The 22,620-nt window shown below is 38.9% G+C and overlaps 1 protein-coding gene across 5 annotated transcripts; it reads right to left on the bottom strand.

Moving 5' to 3' along the window:
- Positions 1 to 393: 393 nt before the first annotated feature.
- LSM14A (LSM14A mRNA processing body assembly factor) lies at positions 394 to 20,886 on the bottom strand. Of its 5 annotated transcripts, none has more exons than XM_054197505.1 (10): positions 20,507 to 20,886; positions 12,434 to 12,597; positions 10,901 to 11,033; positions 9,682 to 9,804; positions 7,700 to 7,876; positions 7,323 to 7,385; positions 6,447 to 6,626; positions 4,751 to 4,922; positions 3,648 to 3,876; positions 394 to 1,717 (listed from the first exon to the last, which is right to left on the bottom strand). In XM_054197505.1, exons 1-10 carry the CDS (start codon positions 20,625 to 20,627, stop codon positions 1,682 to 1,684), a joined length of 1,398 nt encoding a protein of 465 aa, XP_054053480.1. In that variant the 5' UTR covers positions 20,628 to 20,886; the 3' UTR covers positions 394 to 1,681. The 5 variants fall into 5 exon arrangements, with proteins under 5 accessions (XP_054053480.1, XP_054053481.1, XP_054053482.1 ...); XM_054197506.1 differs by having other exon boundaries at positions 9,682 to 9,801; XM_054197507.1 differs by having other exon boundaries at positions 394 to 1,721; positions 20,507 to 20,885.
- Between the last annotated feature and the right edge of the window lie 1,734 nt (positions 20,887 to 22,620).

Here is a 22,620-nt window from a genome sequence, read left to right as displayed (position 1 = left end):
CCTCCTGGGTATTTACAAATTCACCGGTGTTTTAAATAAAGCCTAGGACACCTCGTACAGTATTACAGAGTTATTGTAATAACTCGCCTCTACGGTCAAACACCCCGACAGCGGTTCAGAGTCATGATTGGTGGATCCCAAAAGGCAGTGTTGTTAACATGCAAAAAACATTACTAAACAATATTACCTAACTTCTACTTGACCTTAATAAGGAAACCAATTACAAAATACTTCCTTGTAGTGCTATACAAAAGTTATAAAATTAAGATTCTATCAACCACTTTTAAATATTCCGATTTTCCAACAGTGCAGTTTTCCACATCTTCATCACCACTGAACATTTTGAAGATAAAGTAAAAAATAAAAAATAAATCAGCAAATTAGATCAAAACGTTTTAATCTTTGGATCCCTTTATTCCTGTGGCCTTCATATACATATACAGACACAAATGACCAGGTTTCTATTTCAGCATTATCAAAAAAAGTTGTAACTAGTCATTCAGAATTGGCAAAAAGTCCATACTATGTCATTTGTGAATTCACGGTCTGAGAACCAGAGTCACACTGTCTCCAAGCTATGGTCTATCAAAATGCAAACAACTTCAAACACTAAGAATTCTTTAAATCGCTTATGCCTACAGGTATTACAACAAAGTTAACATTTCAAGAATTGACAAATGGAGACATACTTTTGTCCCAGGCATTTCAGGAGATTCACTAACTCATGTGCCTGGTCCATTATTAAAAAAAGTTAATATTTATCACTAAGTAAAATTAATTGCAAGTTTTGACATACGAAAATTTATTTTCTCCTTATTTCAAAATATCTCCTTAATTTGGTCAAATCCTGTGATATGCCAGAAACTACAAAATCAAAGTCTTGCAAGAGAAGTGAAGAGTGTATCCAGTTTCATGTAATGGAAGAACGTTTTCAAATCTTCATTATAGTCCAAATATAAAATCAAACATTTAAGCCTGAAAAGCTGCTAAAGAAAAAAACCCAACTAATTCAGTGTTCTTCAGCATATCAACTTTTGCAATAACACAGTATGTTTGCCGACTTAAAAATGTTTATTCTTTAAAAAATTAGTTGCTTTTTATACAGCTATACAAAGTCTGTAATGTTTCTTTGGCAATGGGATATAATGGAATTTTACAACTATATAAAAAGTTTCCTTTGCCTAAGAAACAGTATTTACTGTGTGTACATATTTGTCTGACAAAGCAAGTTTTCCTACTGTCCAGCACCCTAGTTGATAAAAGTACAACTATCTCAAAAGGGATATTACAGGATTTCCAAAAAACAACCTTCAGTGGATCAAAACACTCACAGTATCGACGGCCTTCTGCATACAATTGTCCTTACAACTTGAAGCAATTATCAAATACAGTTTAGTAATAAGAAAAATCCTTTCAGTGATGAAAAAATACTTAAACTCCATCGAAGTACTGCTTTATAATTAACTATACATAAGAAATTACTTATCCTTCTGTCTCAAATATATTTAATGCTCACTGTTTTCAAAGATGGCCATTTTTCAAAAGTAACTGCATTACACCCCTTTGAAATTAAATAGTTAAATCCCAGTGCTGGTGACAAGTATACAGCAAATTAACTTCATTCTTTGCAGAGACTGAAACTAATTCTCTGGATCAAGAAGATCTAGACGTTCACCCGGTTTCAGCTTTCTTGTAGACTATGCAGCAACTTTGTTGTCTTTCTAGAGGGAACAACAGTAGAATGTTAAAATTAATTCTGCAAAACAAAAATCACAAATTCATCTGGGCGGCAGCACTGGGAAAGATGCACTTAACTCCCCATTTTCTGCAATCAGAAAGGAGAGCTCCCTACGGGACCAGGTCAGCACCTGCTCGGAACCCCCTTGGCCTGGCACACACAGAATGAAGCAGCTCCCCACTTTGACGAGACGCACGGCACAAGTCCTCACTCTTCACACCGCCTCCTACTTATCTGGAAGGCTGCGAGATTCTTTCATTCAGACATTCAAGTCTTTGATCTTCAGCCCGTCATTTCAATTCATGCTCAGCTACCAAAAATGTCTTTAAATCACAGGACTAATTATTGCAAACTAATGAAGGACTATCTCAGGGACAGTCAGAAATCTTCTGTGTTGAGAAAAGGCTTCCCCCACCCTTTTTTTAAAAATTAAAAATATTTACATCTTCAAACAGAAGCCAAAGATTTTGTTTTGCAAAACTCTACCTGCTCATGCAGTAAACTACCAGAAAAAGTTCTTCTGTCCCAGTCAGAATTGTAAAAGTCTACAGTTACTTGCACCTGTCTGGTTACTTGTATTTGTTACCGATTCTAAACAGTATGCCAGTATTATTTCTGTTCCTTACCAAGCAAATGTTCGCGTTAAATATACACGCTTAATGCCAAGAAAAACTGCTTGCACTGAAATTATTAAAAGATTTTGGTTCTGCAAGCAACTGAGGTCTGTTGACTGAAATCATCTGTATGATCAATGAGCTTTCATAAAGAGGAGAATTTATATTGTTTCCAAGAAAAAGGAAGTGCCCCTCAAGTACCACTAGCACAGCACACATCACTTTATTAGCTGGGGCTGACAACCAACCTTGTTCTTCCTCTGAATGTCCAGTAGGAAGAAGAGTTAAGTTCTTCAACAGTAAGCAGAGAAATGAATGTCTTAACAGTGTTGCAAAAGCAACAAATCACCTAACTCTGCTGTAAAGGGAGATTCTGCTGTTTAGTCATCATAGCTCTTGCAGAACAAATTACTATTTCTACACTTACGTGACGATGAAAGCATGTTTGTACATCAGGTTACTTTGGTCGGCAGACTTACATGGTGGCTTGCGTGTAACACTTAAAAGGAACTTTAAGCTTCATTCATATGTAACTAAAAATAAATAGTAGTACTTACTTTAACCTTTTAAAAACACTTTATGGGAACGACAGCAATCTTGGTGGGTTTTTTTTTTGGTGGCTTTTGTGGCCTATCTCCCACAGCTCCTTTTTACTGAATCACTGGCTGAAAAACGTCAGTCCTGCCTTAGCTTTCCCAACAGCTATTGGATGTAACTATGTAAAGTTATAGTTAAAAAAAAAAAAGTGTGTAACAGGACCTTACAGAACTCAAATATTTTTTATCTTCCTTTTTGCAAAAGGTCATTGCTATGCTTAAGTAACTTCAATTACTTTATTTTAGGGGTTATATAGGATCTTAGAAGTCTATAGGCTTTGTGCCAACTCGTTCACAAAGAATTCAAAAGAGTTTGTTGCACACTAGAAGCAAGTTCAATTACTCCCTCTCAATCTTTACACTTTACAATATTGCTTAGAAAATGCTTGCAATTCACATTTCTAACACTTGTATTAAACCTGCAGAACTTTTAGGGTTTTTTTTTCCTCTCCTGACTTCCAGCTACAGAACAAGTATTTAGGGCATGCGAAGAAAGGTAGCTTTTAGTTTTGGTGTTGATAGTAAAATGTTCTAACTAAAATTTCAGCATTAATAGACATTCAATTAAGTAGCTCAGAGCATCTGCAGAGTACTATTCAAGAAATTCTAGTACAACATCAAACCCAAAGGCAGGAATTCTTTTACCACTGGTTTCCAAGAGCAGCAGATCAGGTCATAGTAAGATTAAACATATTTTACCCTATATTCAAAGTCAGCAAACTCCCTGCCTCCACGACCTCCTCTGAATCCACCACGAAATCCTCGGGGGGCAGTGAAGCCACCTCTTCCACCTCCTCGCCCTCTTCCACCTCGGAAGCCAATCCCCCCTCTGCCTCTGTACCCTCCACGGCCACGATTGGGACGCAGTGGTATTCCAAAGGTCTCGGCATTTAGTCTTCTCTCCTCAGCCCAGGTGGGTCGCCGTTCTCTGCCACACAAAAGGAACAAGGATTGTTTTAAAGCACACTTCAGAAGGAAAATTGCCTGGCTTAGTTTTGCCAGAAAGCCCATGAAATGAAAAAAGATACATTAATCACATTGTAGATCTCCAAATTATCCCTTCTGCAAGAATCTAGATGTCTGCCACAACTCATTTAACTCAACAAAAAGGGACATGTTACAGTCTCATTAATTATATATTAATAATGCTGTAAGAGTTTCCCATATAGAAAGACACCATCTGTATTCTCTGCACACAGCATCATACGAATGAAATAAATAACAGCTGCCTGCAATTTAAAACAAGAAACAGAAAGCAAAAGTTTGCAGTTACAGATGTTATTTTATCCTGCTGTCAGCACAACAAAACAACACAGCCCCCCTGCCAACATTCAAAATAGGTCAGCAATCCACATCATCTTGACCAATAAAAAAGCAACAACAAAAGATAAGCTTCGCTTTTCCTGAAATGCCATCTTCCTGTTAAACACTGCTACTGGCAAAGACAGTAATGTAATCTACTCAGAAACCATTACCAAAGCACAGTCATAACCAATTTAACTAAAGTGGTAATTTACTAGCGAAGCAAAACAAGGAACCCACTTTAGTAAATCTGGAAAGGACATTCTGGAGGATGTACGCTCAGTTCTAGAAGCATGGTTCTAAGACAACATTTGAAAAAGTCATCCTATTAATGTATTTCACTTGCCACAAATAAATTTTGTGCTTCATATTCCTGTTTTATTTTTGCCCACTGCATGTGGAAGTAAGCTGTACTCCCTTCCATTCAGGTAGTGTTGACACAACCTTATGACATAAGCAGGCATTAAGTAGACTAACAAGCCTCCACTCGAAGGCCATACCTATTGTCATCACAGGAGATGTTATCAAAGAAGGATTTGGTTTTGTCATAGTAGCAGTTAGGTCCAAGTGGATCTTCCTCATCTGCATTCCCTTCGCTATTTTGGGTATCAACTCCTGAGTCACCTTTGTCTTCTCCATTTACAGGCTTCTCTGGTTTCTCAAGTTTATCTTCTGGAAAATAAAAGTAAACGGAAGCCTTCCAGAGCTCCATACTAAACAAAACAGCACTGTTAACTTATTCCCAGACAGACAGGCACAAACTATACTGAATGCTCAAAAATCCAAAAAATCGTCCAAAATTAAATGTGGAAGTCAAACAATTTGACGCAAATTAGGATGTTTTGCTGCTGCTGTATGGAGGTTTGATATCCTCTATATTCTCTGTGGGTTTAATTAGCAAAAAACCCTGCAGTAGCATGGATGCGATAGCCGTCTATTTTATAACCTCCTAGCTACCTCCTTTCCAGACTTAAAAGCCTCCCTCAGTCATTCCTCATACAAAAGCCATTCCATGTTTTTGCTTGTGCCCCTTACGCTTCTCTTTGCCTTCTGGCTTTGTTGTTATCTGCTGTCAGACACAGGACCAGCAATCAAGGTATTATGCCCCAAACTGAATTTATGATATATTTCTTTCCTAATAATGCTTAAGTTCAACTTACTGTTTTGACTGGTACTGGAAAAGAAGCTGATGGTTCAAGAGAACTAGCTATTACAATCTTACAGTCTCATTCCTAAATCCTTACAGCTTAAATCTCATGATGCTGTGCATACACATCACATAACCAGCTCAACCTTTCCACAACACACACAAAAAACTACTCTGTCTCATAAAATATTTCTATAGCTCTTTATGGTAGCTTTCCCTTTCCTCTTTATTATTCTGAAAAAAATAGTATCGACAGCAAACTGTCAACTCATTTTAAAATGATTCAGAAAAAAAGGGAAGTATCACAGAACAATTCCTATGGGACTCTACTGGTGGTTCTTCTCTGCACTGAAATCTGACCATTTATTCATACCTTTTGTTTTCCAGCTTTTAGCCAATCATTTACTGAAACAGTAACTCTCTATATTAACCTGTAACAATTTTGTCCAAAAATAGCAGCAGTGTAAGGAACAGGTGGCTGGTCACAAGAGAATGAGGTAATTAAGACAGAAGCCTGCTAGAAAACAAATGTAAAGTGCTGGCAGTACAATCTGAACTACTTCTGTGTTTCTTTAGAAAAGGGTAAAAGCAAAGAAATGATAGAAACTTTCTTAAATGGAAACTTTCATGCATCCTCCAGCAAAGTTCTGATCCCAAACTCATGTTTTTGTGATTGCTGTTGGTCTATTAATAATTGAAAACATAAAATATGGGTTTTTTTCCATTGCATGTTTTCCAGAACTCCAAAGTAAACTCACACTACTGGGACTTCTGCTCAAGTAATCTGCATTTTTAACCATCAGACTTGTTAGAGCATGATGTATGGTATTTGCTAGTTAAAGATCTTTCAAAACTCAAACACTGACCCAAGTATTAAATGAACTAGATAGATGATCTCAGTTTACTTGTTTATCAATTATTTTTTTTTGTTTGAATGACTGCAAACAAGACTTAGTACAATATGTCTTTTAGAAGTTCTCCTCCAAGGTAGCATTAAAACAGCAAGATATAGTTTTTCCACGCTGAAATCTAAGCAAAAATTGGTTTACCTTTTAGTTTAAGTTTATTATGAAATTCTCTATCAATTTCCTCCTTGTTGAATTGTGCATTTGCACTTTCAAAGTCAAAGTCCTTCTCAAACTTCATTGGACCATCCCTCCTAATTCCAAATCTTCCTCGGCCTCCTCTGTGACCTCCCCGGCCTCTCCGTGCTGAAGGTCCACCTGGAACTGAAGAGAGGGAAATTCTGTTTGCTTTTGTTTTGTGGATTGGTTTTCCTTTGAGGGTAGTGGGGGTGGTGGTGGCTGGAGTTTTGGATGGGGTTTTATGTTTTGTTTTTTAATTCCTAGGGGAACAGGTTTGGGCTTCATGCGTCCTCTTCCTGCATTTCTCTTGCTAAAAATCCTGTTGGAGCAGCTTGTAATTTGTAAGTTCACTTACAATAATTATGGCAGTGACACAGAAAGCATAATAGTACTAAACGACTTTCTAAAAGTCATTAAAAGCTTTCTCAAGAAGAGTTAAAATGTTAGTGGCTTTTTAGTCACGTATTTTCCTAGAAAGGTAACAGGTTTTATTTCATGCTATTGTGTTTATAAATCTATGAATACTGCTTGGTTTTGCATTTTTATTCAAATCACTTAATATAGAGCAACCAGAAGAGATCTTCTCTTTAATGTTGGCTTTTTGTGCTTGTATTATTCTGATTTAATGCAAACTCATTGTTAGCCACTAGAAACAATTATGTGAAAGCATTCCAAATATATAAATTCTTTATTACCGTATCCGAACTGCAAGATTTCTGGACGTTAGAAGCAAAGTCCTAGCACTTTGCCAACTACACACAATGATGCATTTTAGCAGACTTTTAAAAAACTTAATGAAGTCTGAAAACAATGATAGCTATTTCTCAAAACAAGATTTACCAATTTGTCGTTTGTTTTCATTTCTGAGTTCATTTTCTGATCTTGAAACCTTGTGTGCTTCAGCTAAAGTTGGAAATAAAAAAATGATTTGTTTATCCAATTAGGTATTCTCGATCATACTTTTGTATACAGTTATATAGTTCAGATTTCAAAAAAATCCAAACCTATAAAAGTAAACCACAAGTTTAACTTCACAAAAGGAAAAAAAAAATTTAGACTATATGCTTGGGTTTAAAAAGAAATATATATAATCCAGGTCTCTGCTGGCCAGTCTAATAGTAATGGACAGCAGGAAAACTCCTACATGTTACCCTTAAAAAGAGCACTTCATACGTGTATGTAAGAAAATACACCACATGAAAATTATCCAAAGCTACCTCGTCTGTGCTCTTGATTCTCTAACGATTTTTGGGTAGCAGACACCAAAGGTCTGGCTGGTACTGGACTCCTCCTCCCAACTGGTGCCGGAGTGGGCAGGTGGGCTGAAGCTGTTTGTACTGCTTGTTCCATGGTGGGGCTCCTTCTCAAATGATCTATCTGAGGGCTTGAACGACCTGGGAAAAACAAAACAAAACCAAAACCCAAAGAGTTATTGCTCATCCACAAATTTGAGTTGCTGGTCTCAACCAATCTAGACTGACAGGTTTATCTGCCTTACCAGTCAAGACTGCTGTGTCCAAAGAAGAAATAAATATTTCTGCACCCTCAGATCCACTAATCCAGAATGAAGGATATTTAGCAATTCCCCTTCCCCCAGTCTAAAAGAAAAAAATGGGTAGGACAATTAATCCTTACCAACCCACCCATGATGTGCATTTAGCTATGGAATGAAAAATTTTTTGATTCATTGGAGGTGAAAATATTTTTTCTGCCTCCCTGGAAAGCCAAGTGGAAAGTGACTGCTCCTGAAGCCAGAGATACAGTTATGATACTGAAATTTCATTCATCCAGCACACTGTTGTATGATCATCACAAAATAAACGAACAGTGACAGCCAGTGCCAGGCATAAAGCAGATGAAGGAGCTACAAAAGCTTCCCCACAAAGTGCTGTTCATCCATTTCAATTTGCAGCATGAGTGGCTGGAGCCAGAAGCATGTTTAGAATGGAGACATTTGATCCAGCCAGACAAGTTTATGACACCATGTAAGTAAATCTACTAAGAAATTAGAATAAGACTCAAGTCCCAGTAAGAAGAAGAAAAGAATAATGTCATATCCCATAAAAAAGCCCCAAATAAAATAAATAAAAAAAAACCCCAACCACACCACACTTACGATCTACAAAGATGACAAATATTTTTAAAAGCAAAGAGACACCGGAAAAACTTGTTAGTGTCCCACAGGAAATTTTGTGGCAAAATCTATGTGCATTTGGACCATGTGTCATACATTAAGTCCCAGAATCATACAGGTTTTAATTTCACCTACAGACAACCAAGTTACTCTTTCAACAGAGAAACAGTAAAAGCTCAGCATGCGTTTCCCACCCTGCCTTCAATAAATGCAACAAAGTAGAACCTATTTTTGGTAATCCACTCAACTAATTCTAGAAAGCACTCTTAACTGGTATACAAATCTCAACTACAATTAGGAAAAAACCCTGTTTGCTATAAGTAAAGTGATACTAGCCTTTTAACATGACTGCATAAACTTAAAAATAACAATAGGAATATATCTTAGCATGCAATTTTACTTGCAGTAATGAAGAGTGGAAGAGCAGGAAGTAACAGCTTTTGGATTTTGAGAAGCAATCTTAACATGTTTGCATGAAAAATGAGGTTGAAGGTGCTCAACATTTAGTTTCTTTTTTCTTTGCCACTCAAAAAGCATCACGAATTTTGGGTTTGCTTCTACTTTCTTTTTACAATATTACACAAACTACCAGTTGCTATTACTACTAAGCTGACTTAACTGTCATGTCACTATCTCTACAGTCAATCAAGTCTGCTGTTAGTATTATTTATATAAATATATATTTACAAAAAAATACCGTTAGAAATAGAGATTTTAAAATTGCAGGCTGAAGGAAGTATCTTGAGTTTTGTCATGCTATCAATAAAACCAGTTATTGAACTTCCATATGCACCTATTTGCTAACATTATTAAACTAAGTCCTACCTCTCAGTATAGATGCTTTACGGATAACAACAACAACTATGTTGCTAACAGTTACCTACGCAGCATGCCAAAATGCAGGAAAACACATTTGAAGAGCAAGTACAAAGATGCTCAGTGCTTTCTCGTTTTAATATCATGTGTTTTCATGACAGAATTCAGCTGTTTGGTTAGCATTTCTGGCAATGCTAGAATTGGGTGCAATTGGTCAAAATAGATCAAGAGTTATTAAAAAAGCTTTACCTTGAGACACCTGTGTTTTTAGTGATCTTGCATCTGTTGTAAACGCAGAACCAACTGCAGTGCTTTGGGACATACTAGCACTGGCTGAAGAGTCCGTTCCAAAAGATGTCAAAGAACCTCCTGCTTTGAAAGAAATAATAAAGTGGTAAACCCAGGGTTAGGCTTTTTTTTTTTTAAATTAGTACTAAATGAGTTCTGAAGCCATATTAGGCAGTTATTCTAGAATACACATAAGTCCACCCTTCCCACACACTTTAAATGTAATGTAATGTATATATTCATAGTAAGTTGGTAAGACTGTAATAATTCGATGCTTTTTACAAAAAAAAAAAAAAGAGCACTTCTACTTTAGTATCACAAGTATTAACATAATATAGTCATGGCAGTACCTTACAGAGTAATAAAAATTTTACTACTCTATAGTTCCACTTAAAATCTTTTAAACAAAAATTTAAACAAAATCGCATCTTATTAACTGATACCAAGTTATGGTCAATTCTACAGCCTTTCTTTCACATGGCTAACATGTTCAGCACCAGGAGTAATACTGTCACCATAACAATTACAAGAATGTAAGTTCCTATGTGAAAAAACTTTTAGATGAAATAAAAAACAGTAAGGGAGGAATGAAAGTTGGTTGGTGAGTCTCAGAGCCCATCTGCAGTATAAAGGAACAACTAATCCATGCAGCTCACAAATACTTCAAGCATGTACTTCATCCAAGGTAACATCTCATAGCTGGAATAACGTCCAATAGCTACAAGACTCTGCTGGCACATGGATTGCTGAATAATCCAAACCCTCGGTTAAAGCACACACCGCCTAGTCAACCTGGGATACCAGGTGTACACAGCACAGCTATGGCTGGGGCTTTTGCAGAGGAGCTGCCTATATATCACTTGTGAAATATAATGCATACATGAAGAATGTAATGAAAATATGTATATATATGAAAAAGAATGAACTCAGGAATACAGGAACCTTTCCCCACATCCCTCTGAGATAGAGTGTTTAGTTCTCAATTGTAATTCCTTTGATTTGAGCTGCAAAGGCCGCAAAAAGCTACTTCTGATACAGATACAGGGACTGATACAGATTGAAGACTTTGGATCTGCCCCTAGGGTAAGAAGTTGATAGAATTATTAACACTGATTACTGTCTATGCACGCACATGCAACTTCACTTATAGGAAAATACCAAACAACAAAAATGAACATACCAACTCCAACAGCGCCAAACTGCTGCCCCACCAGTGGGCTTGGACTAAACTGACTGTATGCAGGCATTCTGCCAAAAGGACCATAGGAGCCCACAGACTGGAATGAAGATGTAGTTGAAGATCCTAGTGAAGACTAAAGATAAAACACACTTGCAGAAAGTCATGTTTACACAAACAGTAGGAAAGAGTTCTGCAAGGCAAGAAATGCAAAAACTCTAAAACTACTTGTTAAATTTATCCTAACACCACCACTGTGGCTAATATGCACAAAATACATTAACGTTCATAAAGTTGTTTCTTTTAATATCAAGAATTTAACCACTTCAACACACAAGCAAAGACAGCACAAAAATACTGAATTATACACATTACTCATAATGAAAACTCAAAACAGACAATAGTTAGCAGAAAACATTTTCACAAGTACGTATTCAGCTTAGGAAGCACTTTTACCCTTCCAGTATCACAGACTTGTGAAAACAGTACCATAAAATTTTGCAGTCTTTTCCCTAGAACCTCAGATACTGGACTCTCTTGTCAAACACACATCTAACCTTTTGTTGGCAAACTTGAAAAATGTCCTATCTTCTTCCCTGAAGTTTGAAAAACCACAGGAACAATGAAAAGACCCAAACATACTGGAGGAGGGTGGGGTTATTACTATTACCGGGGTAATAGTAATGCAGTTTCACAGCTCTCGACTGCTACTGACAAAATGAGCTGCACTAAATTTAGCAAAAGACTGTAGAGGACTGCAAGGAAGTATCAAGAGTTTTATATGATACCAAGTAGTTAAACATTAGAAAAAATAAACATTTATATGGAATTACCAAGTTCCATTTGAACCAAGAACTTCCATCTTGCTCTAAGGGATGACTTTAAGACACCCCGCAAGCACAATCAACAAGCCAACAAATTTCAGAGATCAAAAATAACTATCTCTGTCAGTCCATTTATACAAAATAACAGATTAATTAACCGCAAAGGCTTCAAGTTGTAAGTTGCTTTCCCTTCAGCAACCAAGTATTCCCTTTTCAAATAACTGCCCTTTAGTATGAAGCCTTTTTAAAAACACATAGCTACATGAAACACTCTTAAAGAGACAGTCATAAAAAAAAAGTTGAAAATTAAAATATAATGAAAACAAACAAAATAATTGATGATTTCGGGAGGTTTCAGCACCCACTCCATTTGACTTATACCAAGTCTGATGTTTCCAAGAAGTCTTGCACAGGTGTCCTCCTCAGCCAAATACCTTTCAAAAAAGACATCAAGGTCTACCAAAAGTCAACAGTTGTTTTTGAAAAATGGGCAGCTTTGGTATCCAGCGCATTGTGCTAGTTAGATTTCAACCTTGATTTTCACAGTTAAAGACATTACTCAAAAGAGGAAAATCTTTCCAGAGGTCTTTACATTGAGTTGTGAACTTTACAGCAACAAATCTTTCCATTTTAAAACAATCAGCTAGAGAGCACCTAAAGCTAACAGGTTATATCTTCGGCAACAAACAACTAAAAATATATTTTAACTTACCTGAACAATAGCAGGGTCCTGCGGCAAAGAACACTGAGGCTTTGGTGGCTCACAGACAGTTAGGTCTTTAATGTCACTGCCACGGAATATAATATACTCAAAGACTTCATCACGAGGTGGTATAGGCCTATCAGTTGGTCTATCTTCTGTACCAAAGGAGCGAACTGCAAAATTGGGAAGGGAGAAAAAAAAAATAAAAACAGCCACATTCAATAAAAAGGTTTTAAATATACTGCAGAGACCAACAGCTTTAAATAAAAAGGATTAAATTTTGTTGAGAAAAAAACTTATTAAATAAGCAGCTTACTCTTTGCCATGATCAACTGCTCAGACATAAACAAGTAATTTGATCTTACAAATTTCAGTTAAAAATCAAGCAGAAAGACACCTTTTCAATTCCTTACTGAGACATCGCTTATGCTATCACTCACATGTTGATTATTTTGACTGCTTTGTGAGTATAAGGGGAAGCAGCAAACCAGGTTTTTTCTGAAGTTAGCACTTTGTGGATATTATAGCAACAAAAAAAACCATAAAGGCTGGTAAATCAGTCCTGTGAATCAAGGAGAACGTGAGTTTACATACTTCACATTCTGCACTTGCAAATCAGGAGAAAAAAAATGCTATTAGGAACTAGAATATTAAAAATTACCTAAAGCAACGCATTTCTCAATAGACTCACGGTCTGAATCAAGATTTAAATAAAATTAGAAATTCTGTGGTATGTACAGACAATTTTCACTAAGCAAAATTCATTCTTCTTGCTGGTGTAAATTTCATACGATCTCTGTCAAATTAAGTAAACTCACTGGGGCATAACTATCTTCCTAAGCAAGCCTGCAGAGTGTGCAACATACCAAGACTTTACATTTGTTTGTATGTCCTTAGCTGAATTCCAGCCCTTTTCAGATTGTATAGTGATGAAGCTTATGTTTCTCCCTTTGCACTACAAGACCTTTCCTCACCATAAGACTGTCAACCCTACGTGAATATAAAATGAAATAAACCAACACCAAAAAAAATCTGAAGAGAGGTGTTTCCAAGAGGTTTTGTAAGAAAAGTAAACAATTATTGAAACCAGAGAAGAAAAAAAATTACATCAGTCACATTCTACTGAATTTCAACTTCCAGCAGCTTTAACAATTCCTCATGACTGTCTTTGCTTTTAGCCTTTTAAGAGGTTTTTGTTTGCTTTGTAAGGTACTACAGGTTATGCTGAGAAAATACCCATATTTTGCTTTAATTTACCAGAATTAGTTTTCCCTCCATTTTCAGACGCATCAACAATTTGGAGACATCATTAGGCACTTATTTGCAGCCATAAAACCATTAGTCAAGAAAAGCAGTTTCCTGTAGAGCTGTATAAAGTGATACTGAGTCATTTCTCAGGCTGCACCAACCATCTTCCATCTCTGTTGCTTCTTCTAGTACTGCATAAACAGAGCTTATCAGTCAAGTGTTACAAATCTTTGAGAAGCATAATTCAGGGGTAAATAGATCAACTGTACACTACAATGAAAAATAACATTAAGTGTTTACAATTATTTTGTTCATACTTATATATCATATACTAAGATGAACTTAATCAACTTTTCTATTTCTGTGCATCTGAAAGTCTGCTCTGAATGGTACTATACAACGTAAGCACTGTAAAAAGGCATATGCCATTAAGTGAATTGCAATTTTTTGTTTTAAGATACATCTGTCTTCTCTTGTTCCTCTACAGAAAAAAACATATCTGAAGATGAAGAATTTGCAGAAATTAACTCAAAGTAATACAGAATAGCTTAACAACATTATCAACGGGTCATGTGTATTACTGTAGCTCATTCTGTTGGTTTTTATTCATCACACCTTTCTATTTCGCTGTCTTGATTGCAGATCCTACATCGCTTTCTGGCCACCTATACTCTATTAGATAACTAGTAAATTAACTTGGCCCTTTATTTGACTTGCTGTCTTGGTAAGTATAACCAAAGTTGATTTAGTATTGGTTCTCTCGGTCCCACACTGAAATGGTTGCTCTAGTAGCCATTTTGACTACAAAGGTGCACAAAACCAGCCAGAGTGTGATCAGTTAAGTTACTGAAATATTTTACTTTCTAGCTAAAGTGAAGCAACTAAGTAGTAGCAACACCACAAAAAAGGGTACTAAACTAGAAGATCACATCTCACATTTACATTGAAATAAAAATCTGATAACTGTGGAAGAAATCTGCTTTGAAAGTATTTCTCTTAAGTCAGAGCTATACTGCATGGATAAATATTTTACTACTAATACGGACATCACAAGACACATATAGGAACAGTTTTATCACATGGCAATTACCTTTCTCCATTCTAAACCAATCAAAAAAAAAGCGAACCACGTAACATTCATCTAATGACACCTTATAAGAGGTAAAGGGATTTTACTGTATTTCAAAAATAATTTGTCTTTCTCCCCATCATAAAATTACAAAGACATCAAAAGGAAGTATTTTCAATACCAAAAATCAGAATTCATCTTTAAGACATTCAGCTGTCCATGCAACTAGATCAAGACACTGATGAGGTTGTCAATGATTTTGCAATAAAACACATCAAGAGCTGCTACTGAGAGTCTGGGTTTTTTTCCTCTACCTCTCCACTGCGCCAAAGCAAACTGGTTTTAGTGCAACATTGTGCAAAATATAAAGACAATTTTGTCCAATGAAGATTAGCTCTGCTGGACAGGAGTAAGCAAACCCCTCTGATTTGCAGTTCAACCATCCTGCTCACCCCAAAGCAACAAAAATAACCATACTCAAGTCTAATTTCTTTCTAAAGCAAGGAACCAGAACTGCACATGTGACAATCTAAGAAAGCAGTTTAGCATAAGGGCTACTCAATTTTTGGCAGTGCCTATCCCAGCTAGATCCTTCAGATAGTACTATAACATAAAGAGTTGAATGTTACTTTTAAGATTTTGCAAAGGGTTAGCTATCTTTACAATTTCTTCTTTTCTAGCCTGGATTAGGATTTAACATGATCTGAGCTCGTTAAAGTAAAAAGTCTAATATTAAAGGTGGCCATTACAATATGATTTTAGAAAGAAATAGCTTTTACCATAGTTTTGCATAATCAGAAATACTAAGTTGCCAGAGTATCAGAAAGACAAGGTATTGGAGCAGCAGCAGTCTTAGAGCTCTATCCAGCTCTGTCTCTTGGGGTATTTCCTCAGACTACATCCTTCCTCCAGAACAAGGTGCAGTGGTTCATATATAGCAAAATACTGATGAGTGAGAGGAAAGGAAAATAAGCATGTGAAAGATAACATAGTCTTATAACACTTACCAGAACTATGGCAAATCCATTTAATCTTGCTTTGTCAATTTAAGGTTTTTTTTCTTGTTTTGTCTTTTAGATGAGCTAAACTGGCTCTACAACTTGCAAACAGGAAGGCAACCATCGCACATTAAAGGCAAGCTTATTTTTTGTCAGCATAAATACACACACTTAAGAAGCTTGCTAGAAAGCAACTAACACTGTTGAGCCTAACAGGATTCATGTATGTGACTTTATGCCCAAGTAGTTCCACCAATTTCATATTGAAGTGCTGTCAGCAAATTTTTGTACAGATTTTGACTGGCTTCAATTTTACTACTAAGCTGTATTTTAATGCATGTTACTATATTATACTACTATGGCATCCAAGGAAAACATTACAACTTTCCCTATGAGTTAACAGAAATTATTACATGCTGATGAACACAGAAAAATACTGTGTTAATCAGAAGTCAAGCTATATATTCTACTAGCAAGAGAGGACTCTGTTCCCACATAATGTGAATTACTGCAAATATGCAATTCAGTCTCTGTACACAGCACTGACATAACCTTATCAGCCTTACTGCATACGTAGCATACATACACAGAAACCAGTCTTTCCCCACTCTTAAGGCACCCATGAGAAGCACGAAGACTAAAATGAGACCACCACTACCAGAACAAGTCATTTCAATTGCCATCTATCTTCAAAACATCACAGCCCTTTCCCTGTAAACACGGTCAGATGCCTGCACACCACATTACAGGGACAGTATTAATGTGAGGGAGCCAGCCTGTGGCAGGCTCATACCTTCAAAACAATTAATTCAGTCTGCATTCCCTTACTCGTAGGGATGGTGAGTTAACCAGGAGATAGATATGAGGTCTGTAGCCAGGAGCGGGCCTTGACAAGAGGAATTTTTCTGCTGTGAAACACTATGCACAGGGTTGGTTTGGCACATATGTCCTAAATGCCCTCAGGACATGGAGGGAACATCTCACTTAACTAAAAAATAACTTCATAAAAACTTGATAAAAATTTAACCCTTCCCTTTCCTCCCACCCCTGAACTATAAGAAATGCTCAAGTCTTCACAAGAATTTAACTTTTTTATGTCTACGTTTCTGAGTCTTTCATCCAATTAATATTGTATAAAAGTCTAAGAGAAAGGGAGGTTTTCTCTTTCGTGTGCCATCAGACTATGGAAAACACTATCACAGATGGTTGAAAATGCCAGAAGTGCCAGAAGTTTAACAACTACTTAAATTACTGCAAGCTATTTCATTAATATCTATTGATTATAATGGTTCCAAACGTAACTCTCAGTTGTCCAACAGCTGGAAAGTGAAAACTGATTCGTTACACCAGATAGAAAGTATATAATTTTCTGTTTCTTATATGCCTAAGGATTCCCTGCTGTTGGCAGGGAACAAAGCCTTTTCTGACCCAATATGGTTCTTCTTACACAGCTTACTTACATTACAAATCCATCTCTCTAAATCAGCGCCTTGAAATAGAAAGACATTATGTATTACTAGCATGAAAGATCACACCTAGTTTTTAATGCTGCAACATGTAAGATCAAACACGATCAGTCATGATTATTCTACAACTGTTCCCAGGTAGGGCAGCGATCACTTTACAGCAAGAAAATTTTACTCCTAACCATGGCTTGCAAACATCTATTCTTATTGGTTGGACTTAACAATGTCAAAAAAAAATAATCAAGAATGAACTAGAAGTATGAACTAAAAGGACATTCCAACTTAATGTAACTTGAAATTTGAGAATAAGTGGGTGGCTTTTGGTTCCAAACACTAGCTGGCAATCAAAAAAACCATATACACCAGTGATATATAAAAACTTCAAATAATTGTGTAGCTTGCTTAATATTTGGAATCTGATATAGATGGGAGCTTTCACTGTTATTTAAGTAACAATACATTTTGTGAAAGGACGTATTGCTTTCCCTTATCTGACTCCAGCTTAGGATAAAAACATTATGCTCAATATTTAAACAGTTGCTGTCTTCCTCCAACTCGTGAGACAGAGGACACAACTTCTGCTAGTGAAAGGATCACAGCTTTGTAAATAAAATGCTGATTAGAGAACTACAGGAGATTGCTCCTCTGTAAGTGAAGACTACAATCAGTACCTTGTTAGTAACACAAAAATCTTATTTCTGTCTAAAGCCCCAGAAGATCCAAGATAAATTAAGACATTGCACAGGTACAACTTCATGAGATTAATCTCAGGCTTCAGTTTAGCCCACTGAAGTCCTACTGTTAGGCAAATCTGTAGTTATTCAAGAACAGATTCTACCTACTTTTTGCACTTTATGTCACAAACAATTTCAGTGATTTCAGTTAAGAAACAAATAATGATAAACTTCCCTGCACTCAATCCAGGTAAGAGTCACATGAATCCAGCTACATAGTGGAGTAACTGAAAGCGTCGAATCATCTTTTGGGGCTTTTTTTGTCTCTTTTTCTGGCAGAAAATTTGACATTTGTGGTCAAGATACACGGTAAACAGTTCTGGTTTGACTTCTGGACTTACCACAGGAAGAGGAGATAACTATTACAACATATTTACAGCTACAGACAGTTCAGAAGGAAGATCTGCTATTTTTCACATACAGTCCTGGCCATGATTAACCACACTTGTCACCTTACATGCATGCTATCATACCACATTCACGTGACCTAAACCTTCATTTATTCAGAAACTTGAATACTCTAGAGTTGAGCATTTTGTTCATGAGCACAGTGAACTGTTTTACAGTCTAATATGGTTGCTACCAGCTTCTAGACTAATCTCAAGGTTTTTTGGTTCCAGGTGGCCTAGAAATACTGGTTTATTCTCTTCTGAATCATGACACTACATTACAAAACACACATTCTTCAGCTACCTCAGCCAAGTTTTATTAAAGTAAATTTAATGGTTTAGGATTTACATTTCTGATGAGAAAGAGAGTAGAATAGATTTGTTAACTGTAGTTTGATCTATCTTAAACACATACACTTTGGCAGATACGCCATAACATGACTTAACCACTGTCGAGAAGTCATGCAAAATCGGCTTGGTCAGCACTAAATCTGTCTAATTTAGGGCAAGACTACCACAAGCTCCTCAAGGATGGGATTCTTGTAAATGCTTTTGTTCAAACCTTAACAATCACAGCATGCAACTGGAATTTCTAAGCATTTATTTCTTAATCACAGTGCTCATCTTTTTCTCATATAAACAAATACTAGCTGTCCTTTTTAAACAAATAATGCAATTCCAACAAGGTAATTTAACTGAAAGGTGACTTTAGAAATAAGTAAAAAATCACATCATGACAGCTAAATGCTCCATAAATGAACTATGTAAGCCTGGAACCAAACCTACTATAAGATGTTTCATTTATTTCTTAAATAATATTATCGAGAGCGGGATGGGGGGGTAGTTTAAAGTGACACGGCACACAAACAAGAATTACCAAAAAGGCCAGTGTGAGATGAAAAGTATCAACCCCACAGACCAAATATTATACACACCAACTATGTAAAACATAACAAATTATTATGCTAGAATGCAAAGTCTATCGTTTCAAACAGGAACTGAGGTTCAGAATACTCTCATTCCCAAACATTTAATTTACGTAAGGAGCAATTTTTCCCCTTACCTAATGGACAGATAAACTCTGTGCTTTTTTATATGCATTTAGATTATTTAGCAATACTTTACTGAATCAAGAGGTGTAAATTAACATTGAGTTTTGCAGAATCCATTATAATGAAATTACTAAAAATTCTGACTTAATGTTTTATGGCACGTTCACTGCCATGGCTGATATACTCGTGTTGAGAGTGCATTACCATGCACAAGAAACAGCGAAGTCCTTCGGATGCCCAGTTTCAAAGACCCTCTTTTTTACTCCCCTGTCTCTTATGCTCTTCTCAGTAAACTTATCTTCCTAACTTTCTTATGCACACACACATATATTCTCTGGCCAATACGTTCTCATGACACCACCTGTACTCAATTTCGATTTACACAGCGCCATACAGCTATCTCTGAAACGAAGAGCTCTTTGTTGATAACCTGGCACCCACAGCATCCCCGTTCCAGTCGAGCTGTCTCCTACGCCAGGAGGCAAACGAGTTCAGCCGTACGCGGCCCCGCACCCCACAGGTCTCGAAACCTTACGATGCAAAGAAATCCTCTTCCCAGCCTCCCCCTCCTACTCCCTTTTACGCACTAACTCTGGACCACTTCCGCGGCTAAGGGCTTCACACTTTATGCAGGACTCCTTTTCGCAGCCCCTCACTAGGTAACGTTCCCGGCTCCCTTCCGCGGCCGCTCCGGGCCCGTCCGTGCCGCTCCCCGCTGCCGGGGGAGCAGGGCCTTCCGCAGGGCCGCCGCTCTCCCGGCCCCTTGCTCGCTTCCACCTCTGCCGCGGAGCCCGGCGGGTGGCCCCAGCCCCGCAGCAGCCGCTCCGTCGGGGAGGTGGGGGGTGGCGGGAGGACGCGCCTCCGGCCGAAAATACGCGGGCTCCTGCCACAGCTCGGCCAAGCCCCCTCGCAGCTGCGGCTGGGCCGCTGTAGGCCTCCCCCTCACCCCCCGGGCCTCCTCACGGCCACAACGCCACGAACGCCTCTGCCGCGGTTCCAGGTTCTTGCTCGATCCCCGACGGGCCCTACTCCGCCGCCCGCGCGGCGGTCCCGCTCCCCTCCCGCCCCCGCCCCGAGGCGTTGCTGGGCCGGCAGGGCCCAGTTCTCTGCTCCGCCAGCTCCTTACCCTTAGCCAGCGCCACAGTAGAGTTTTCGGTGTCGATGGTGTACAAGATCCCTTCATAGCGGATCTCGGCCTTGGAGATCAGGCTGATCTTGCTCCCGATGTAGGGCGTCCCCCCGCTCATGGTGCTGGCTCCTCGGTCAGGGACACCCCCTCCTCCTCCCCTGCCGAGCGCTCCTGAAGCCGAGCACAAACGACTAAGCAAGCCCGCCTCAGAGTCGTAGTAGGCGCTCTACTCCTCCCGCTACGAGGCCGACCTTCCGCCGATCCCCCAGCGACGGCTCTCCCTGCGCAGACTCCCTCAGCACACCCCGCACCAAAAGCGCCCTGAAGCTCCCAACATGGCCGCCGCCTTCATCTTCCCCCAGAGCCGCCCCCCCCGCGCTCCGGCCGCGAAATGGATGCTGGGAGCGGATGCGATCTCGCGAGAACTGGCGGCTGGGAGCGGGGCGGGAGCCGCTGAGGGGAGGCAGGGGGTGGCCAGCCGTCTGTCCATCCATCTGGGTCGCCTGGGGAGTCGGTGCGGTGGCCCGGGAGCCCTCAATGTTCTGGCCTGCCTCGCTTATGGAGCGCGGCTTGCCCGGTAGCGGAGCGGCTCGCACAGTGGGTTGGGCTCGGCTGTACCTCGTCGCGCTCTCCCTGCCTGGCTGAGGGGCGGTGTGCGGGGCCGGGCTGAGGCCGGCGGCTCCCCCGGCTCCGCCTCCGCGGACCCCCCCTCAGTGCCTGGGCTCGCAGCTGGGAAACCCCCAGCCCTGCCCCAGCCTGTGGCCACCGGGCGATGCGAAAGTAGATTGAGTGATTGGGGGTTTTGGGTTTTTTTTTTTGAGAGGCCTAAGCCACCTAGCATTGAATGCTAAATTCTTGTGATCCTTAAGAAGCAATTTGGAATCCAGTCATGTGGAGAGCTGAAAAAGTCTATGTGGTGATAACAATTTAGTTCGATTTCAAGGGGGATTCTGATTTACTCAGTTGGCAGAATGTTGAGATAGTTGGATCTTGCCAAGCAACGCTAAGCACAGCTGTTGATGAAATCTTGACTAAAGTGTTTACTTAATCCTGAAAAAAATACCCTTTTAGTAAAAGTAAACACAAAAAAAAATTGCGATTTTGAGATAGTACTTAAATTATGTACCTTATGTAAAAATCACGAATGAGGCTTCCTGTTGGAGGCTCTGCCTGTTAAAACATAGTCCTGCCTCAGGCCCCCCTTTTTATATTTGCAGCCTAGAAAATTACATGCAACAAACACTGCTGGAAAGGGTACTTACTAGGTTTTGTTGCAGCAACTGGACACTAATAATGTTGCAAAGATTGAGCGAGTATTTTCTTCAGAATAAGGCTTCGAAACACAATAGCAAGCCTACTTTTTCTGGAAGGGCCTGCATGTTTCTCAGTAGGAGCTATGCTGGACTTCTGGAGACTTTATGCCCAAGTTCAACTGACTGTAAAATCACGGAGGGCTTGAGTGCTTGGGGAGCTCTACTGTGATGTGCTTCTTGCTTCTGAACGATTTGGAACAAAGTTCTTCAGTCTATGACTGGACATACGTGGCCATTTCAAGTCCATGGGAGGCCACTGTTGAAAACCAGCATTTGTAACTCGGCTCAAAGTAGAGCTACTGTTTAGAAAAACAACAAAAGATACCTTACAAGGAAGGAGAGAGGCAGTCTTCCTGACCACTAGAGGTTGGTCTGTAGCTGCTTCACAACCATCGCAAAATAACATCAGGTGGAGTGCCTCATCACAATCTAGAGGACCGGCTACAGTCTATATCACGTGATTTTCCTGCTATTGCCTCCTGACAGAAGGAGACACATCAGCTTCAGATATGGGAAAGGAAAAAAAGCTTGGGGGAGGTTGCAGGAAGAGGCTGATTATGAGTGAGGACACCATGAAGGGAAGGAAGAAAGGGTGTATCAGGGAGTCCTGCGATACTGACATCAGAGGACAGCGAAGGGGGAGTACCTTGAAATACAACCACTTGCCCCAAAGACCCATGTGGCTTTGCTTCTGGCCAGCATCTTCCTAAGTTTTCTCTCATCTGCACCTCTCAAAATTGTAGTTGAAGATTCCCTTTTATAGAAATAGGGTTTCAAGGTTGTGTGGTGGAACAGAAA

Source organism: Rissa tridactyla, chromosome 4 (genome assembly GCF_028500815.1).
Source record: "Rissa tridactyla isolate bRisTri1 chromosome 4, bRisTri1.patW.cur.20221130, whole genome shotgun sequence".
Taxonomy (NCBI): domain Eukaryota; kingdom Metazoa; phylum Chordata; class Aves; order Charadriiformes; family Laridae; genus Rissa; species Rissa tridactyla.
Note: the sequence above shows the minus strand (reverse complement) of the source record. Positions and strands in the feature narration are given on the sequence as shown.